Raw genomic sequence first — 6,000 nt, 5'->3', positions numbered from 1 at the left:
AGGGAAATCTGAAGCACTTTATTTTTAATCATGTACATCGTAACTTTGAAGATTAGTTAGATAGCACTTACAAATCCCCAACTGCTTCTGGTAAATGGCTGACCAATAATACCGAATTCAGTTTCTTTTGACAGAAATAACTCCACATACGGAAGCTCATCAACAATAGCTGCTACCCCACCACTAGACGGTCCATTCCGAAGTGCTAGAGCATATTCCTCAGGGGAGCCTAACGAAACAAGTCTCGATCTCGATACAAAAAGATTATCTGTCAGATAGCTGTAAGCAAATGACCCTACTTGGTATCCAATTGGCCAGTTAGTTGCAATCAAACTATCAATTCCTGTGATCGGCGACGAAAGCTGCTCCACTGTGAGAATTGAAGTCAAGCTTGCTGTATAGCTAGCTGTGATCACCATCAGTAGGAAAAGCCAGACTATCATCACCATTTTAGAAAGTGAGCTTACAGTGTTATCTGATTTCAAGACAATGTGAAAATTTGTTAGATGTGTAAGGAAGAGAAAATGTACATGGCTATTTGTGTTTCTCAATGTTCATTTTTCATTGAAACTGGAGTATCATGAACGGTTAGTGTAAACTAATTTTACGCCAACATCCATTGAAATTTGAAAATACACTAATTTGCCATATCACGCTACCTTTTTACCTGTATTTTAAAATTAATTGTATGACATGAAAAGAAAGAGAGCTCCCATTGCATTGCATGTCAGTGTAAAACTAATTTGCATTAAAGAAACTATTGGAGTTTGGAGCTTTTTCTTACTATTTGTCTTAAACAGTGTTGAGAGGCTGAACCTGAAAACAAATAAAATGCAGAGTTAGAATCTTAAACACAAGATAATCAAAGGGGTACCTACTTCTACATCAAATTATACAAGCCAAGTTTAAAAGGTAATAAAATCATATATTGAGCTACTCGTCATAGTTGTAAATTTACAATAGAAGTTCTTCATCAGAAGAAAAAAAATTAAATAAGAAAATCGCCTGAATTGACTAAAATGGCGGCTTACATAAATATTGTCACAAGTTGCCTCTTAGGAGGACCACGGAAATCATCGTTGACTCGGTGCTCAAGAATCCATATAACAATTCCAATCATCATAAATGATGCAGCAATGATACACCACATATCTGCTGAGAATGGTTTGAGGAATACCCAAGCATTTGATTTTGAACTATTGATAGGAGCCACTATAACAAGGCTAGATGACGCATAAGGCTGAGAAAAGTCCGCAATCTTCGTCCGGTTCGTCACAATCGCAATGTCTCCAACAACTGCATCATATACCTGTACCGAACTTTCAATTGTAAAGTTGCAACCAAGTATATTGGACCTAACACTGATTATGCAATTTTAAGACTATTTCTTTTTTTCATGGTGAGTCTCACTTACATTTTCATCAATCATTTTCACAAGTGTATCATAATTGGGATTTGCTTTACCATTTCCAACAGGCTTGAATACATAAGGAATTTCATATGGAATAAATTCCAAGGCTTTCTTGAAGATATCGATACAATAACCCTCAACGTGATGACTATCTTGAAGTTCAGTTACGAATTCAACAAAACTTGCTCTCTTTGGCACTCCAATTCTCAGTGGCTTTCCATTATCAGCAATCACCCACCCACGTGGTCTTTCGGTTTTCCCACCTGGCCAAGTAATATTGTTGAGCTTCTGATCTATCGAAAGCATACGATGTTCCTTTTTCGCAAGAACTTCAGGTGGTACAACAGAAAAACCTGAGTGATTAGACCAATAACCAACCTTATTAATTTTCATCTGATGAATATTGATAACATCATAACCACTACTTATGACACTTCTGTCTGAACTAAACCGAATTTGACCACTCACGCCGCTAAAATTTGATTGTAATAATATGTTAACAAGATCATTTCCACCAGCTAAAACTTTGAGCTTCTCAAGCTGAATACCAATCCCTTCTGTATGACGTACCTCATTGTTTTCATGAGGCAAGAAAGTAATGTTATTATATACTCTCAAGAATTTATCAATCGAATGTGCAACTGTCCAAACTGTATCATAAGCGAAAAATCCGTAGGAGTTCAAACTAGTATTTGCTACACCTTCTTTTTGCATCTTTTTCCATTGAGAAATAAAAGCTCTTTTTTTTCTAGAATCCGGAGTGTGTTGACGAAGACCAACAACTCCTTCGACAATGCTAAGAGAGTTCTGATTCGCCGGTGAAAATGAATGTAGGGTAGCAGCAAGCCAATCTGTGACTAGCCAGACATAGTCACTGGTCATCATTTGAAGTTTGCGAGCAATAGAAAAAATTCTCAATCTTGGATCCGGGTTGACATGAACGACAAACACACGGGGACTAAATACTTTGGTTTGATTGAGCAACTTAGTGATTTCATCTAGATCAAAATAAATACTCAAAGCTAGTTTGTGAGCAATTTTTAGTCTCTTTTTTTCAAGTTCATCACTCAAAGCAGATATTCCATTTCTTCCATAATCATCGTCCAAGAATAAAACAATGACCTCTTTCCATCCATTGAAGTCGATCAGATTGGCCATTGCTTCCATTTGCTCTGAGTCACTTTGTACCGTACGAAAAAAGAGAGGAAATTGAAGGGATGATAGGGTTGGATCAGTTGCAGCATATGAAATAAGGGGAACTTTGACAGCATCGGCTATTTGAGAAATCGAATGAGCCATGGCGGATGATTGTGGACCAATTATGGTTACAACTCCTTGCTCAAGTAACTGAAAAGCTGTTCAAAACAGACAGTAGAAATTATACAAACTGCAAATTTAAATTTGGAAACTTTGCATCCAAATAAGCAATGTTTGAGTAATGATAAAATAAATGCAACAGAATGAGAAATCATCAAGAACTGTGACCTAAGAAAGTAATAAGCTGTCACTAGAAATCCAAAATATAGTATAAACATTAGGATAAAAAATATATCATATCATAGTATCAGAGAGACATAATAAACCAAGCATGCATCATTCAAAACAATATGAGTAATAAAACATAATCAAACTTACTAAAAAAATTAGATATTAGTTGAACGTTTAAGAGACAACAAGTTAACAACATAAGAAACTGACAAAATTGAAGCTTAAACATATAAATAGCAAAAATGACAGGGATTTCTTGTTCCACCACATCTTACAACTCTAACAAAAAAGAAATGAAAGAAAATAAATATAACGAGGTTAAATCCAAGTAAAAAACAAGTTTAAGTAGTCAAAACTGAGTTGAAGGTATAGTGATTTATGTTTAGATACAATCATGTAAAAGTGATATGAATAATAGATTTCACGTAAAAATCAATTGTAGGGGGAAAAGCTACAAATTCTAGCTAAGTTATAATCAATCATTTAGATAAAATCAATTCTACTTGAGAGCAACTAAAATGTCAAAATCAATTATACATCTCTAGAATCAATTTGAGTCCTCCAAAAGTGAAACCAAACATTCATCAATTATCCAAAATATTGTCTATGACATAACTTGCTATACACATCCAACTTCAGATTCTTTTTTCTTGGCACATACTCAAAATTTTGTCTTCTCAATGTATCATTTTATATTTAAAAACCAATAGAAAGAGAGAGAGCAAAAAAGTAACTACCTCCAGTTGATCCCAAAAAGGCATTACACATGCCATCCTTCATTATCAAATTGAGCTTAGTCCCATTGAGAACAGTTGGGTCAGAATTGACATCAGAAACAGCCATTTCCATAGAAGCCTTTGCAACTCTACCTATCACCGAATCAAAGGTAAATACTGCCCCAATGTTCACACTTTCAAGCCTTCCACTATGAGCAATACCACAAAAGAGAATCACCCAAATCCAAAAGAACACAAGGTACAAAACCATAAACTGCTTTTTCATATTTTCACTCAAAATTCAAACCACCCAACAAAAATTTCACAAAAAAGATTCAAACTTTGTCCATACCCATCATCTGAAAGCACCAAAAAGTCATTGAAATTGAACAAATATTACATTTTGATGGATACCCAGATGAATGAAGTTGGGAAAACACTGTTCTCATCAAGAGGTTGAAGAAGAGTAGACAGTGATTTAATCATGTTTGATTGGAGAATGAGTATAAGCACTTTGCAGTGATGGAAATAGAACTTGCTTTGTAACACAGCAACTTGCACTTTTTACATTTATGTTTTGTGTTTAATGTTTATCATGTGAACTGAAATTCAGATTTTGTGTTTATTATCTGCACTTTTATAAAAAATTCCAAAAATAAGCCGCTTTTAAAAATATAATAATAATATCTTTTGACTAACAAAAAAAAATAAAAATACTCTTTTTTTTTTCCTCACCATATAAATTGCAAAAATTATCTTTTGGCCATTCATATCAACACTTTGAAATAAAAAGAAATAGAGATAGAGAAAATTATCTTGCTAAATGATATATTAATGATATTATCTTTCACGTCCAAAAAATTATCCCATCCCTCACCTACTACACCAATCCTTATTAAAACTATAATATAATAATAAAAAATCCAAAAGTTATTAAGAAAAAATAATTCATAATCTTAGTTGATTGATAAACTTAGTTAAAATTACAATTATTTCGTTCTTAATATATTTGGCGATGTATAAGGATCACACGATTTTGATGATGTTCTTAGTCATCACCGAGCAATTAATTCATTAACGTTTTCTACTAGTGAACTACTACCATGAGTCTATTTAAATAACAATGACACTATGGTTATTTTAAAATTGTATCATACAATATTTGAATTATGTCTGATGAATATTGCATGAAAATTAAATATATATATATATATATATATATATATATATTTAGTTTTATGTGGTTATTTTGTTGTGTTTATTTTAAAAATAAAGACGAAAAATGAGGATTTTTTTAAATATCACTATTTTTTTAAAAACTAAAAAATAAAGTTTTTGATATACATTTTTTTAAATTATATATTAATATATAATTTTATTCATACATAAAAGAAAGTGCATATCCAAATTGTGACATTCTAAATTAATAAAATTTATTTTATATATAATATTTAGTTGATGGTTGCACAGAACTAGATTTTTTTTTCATGTGTCAATTTATAAAAAATAAATTTAATAAATAAATAATAATTACAAATATTAATTAATAATAATATAAAATTGATTAAAATTAGTAAAAAAAAAATCAAAAGTTGAACATAATTGCAAGTAAAATTCAAACAATATTTTCGATTATGGTTGAATATTATTTGACACAATCTATTTCTTTTATTACATCTTATCTCTAATGTTAATTTTTAGTTTTAATGTGAGTATTATTTTAAGTCTTATTCTTAAGTTTTTGTATTTTAAGTCTTTGATACACCATATCATCTTTATAGGAGAACTTATATATTTCCTTGAAATCACTATGAACTAACTATTTTGTATATGTTTAATAAATAAATAAACAACCATTAAGTGCTAATATTAGATGCGTTAACAAGTGATTGAAATGGTAGATGATATTAAAAGTATATGTTTCCTCCTTTAGTTATATTGAATAAAATTATAACTAAACAAATACATAACACAACTATTGTGACAAATATATTATTTTAAAATTACATAAATTTAATTATTTGTAACATTAAATGAAGGTGGCTTTAGGATGAGAGTTCCATCAAGTGCTTCACTTGCGAATCAGAATTTTAAATCCTTAAATCAAAATAAGTTCCACATATTCATTAGATAACATCACACCAAATTTAACCTCTATTCAAATTCTCTTTCTTGCAATTCCCTTTTACCTCTATTGCGATACTGCCTAACCATCTTTTTATGTAAAGAAAGAAAAAAAATCTTAATTTAATGAAAACAAGTTGTAACTAAAAAAATGGGTTCCCAAAAAAAATAAACGTACAAGAAAGAGTAGTCATCCTTGACTTCAAAATTCCTTCATATCTATGACAATATGCAAAACACAAATACAATAAAAAATAGTGC

The 6,000-nt window shown here is 31.0% G+C and overlaps 1 protein-coding gene across 1 annotated transcript in view; it reads right to left on the bottom strand.

The window, feature by feature from the left end:
- The window catches only part of LOC101507003 (glutamate receptor 3.7), a 5,494-nt gene extending 1,268 nt beyond the window's left edge, over nucleotides 1–4,226 (bottom strand). The window contains exons 1-5 of the mRNA XM_004487352.4: nucleotides 3,637–4,226; nucleotides 1,415–2,766; nucleotides 1,032–1,309; nucleotides 785–816; nucleotides 72–475 (exon numbers count right to left, since the gene is read on the bottom strand). Of these exons, the coding sequence (XP_004487409.1) occupies nucleotides 72–475; nucleotides 785–816; nucleotides 1,032–1,309; nucleotides 1,415–2,766; nucleotides 3,637–3,901 (2,331 nt within the window). The 5' untranslated portion in view covers nucleotides 3,902–4,226. The remainder of the gene's footprint in view (nucleotides 1–71; nucleotides 476–784; nucleotides 817–1,031; nucleotides 1,310–1,414; nucleotides 2,767–3,636) is intronic.
- Between the last annotated feature and the right edge of the window lie 1,774 nt (nucleotides 4,227–6,000).

This window comes from Cicer arietinum, chromosome 1, assembly GCF_000331145.2.
Source record: "Cicer arietinum cultivar CDC Frontier isolate Library 1 chromosome 1, Cicar.CDCFrontier_v2.0, whole genome shotgun sequence".
In the NCBI taxonomy this organism is placed as follows: Eukaryota; Viridiplantae; Streptophyta; class Magnoliopsida; order Fabales; family Fabaceae; genus Cicer; species Cicer arietinum.
Note: the sequence above shows the minus strand (reverse complement) of the source record. Positions and strands in the feature narration are given on the sequence as shown.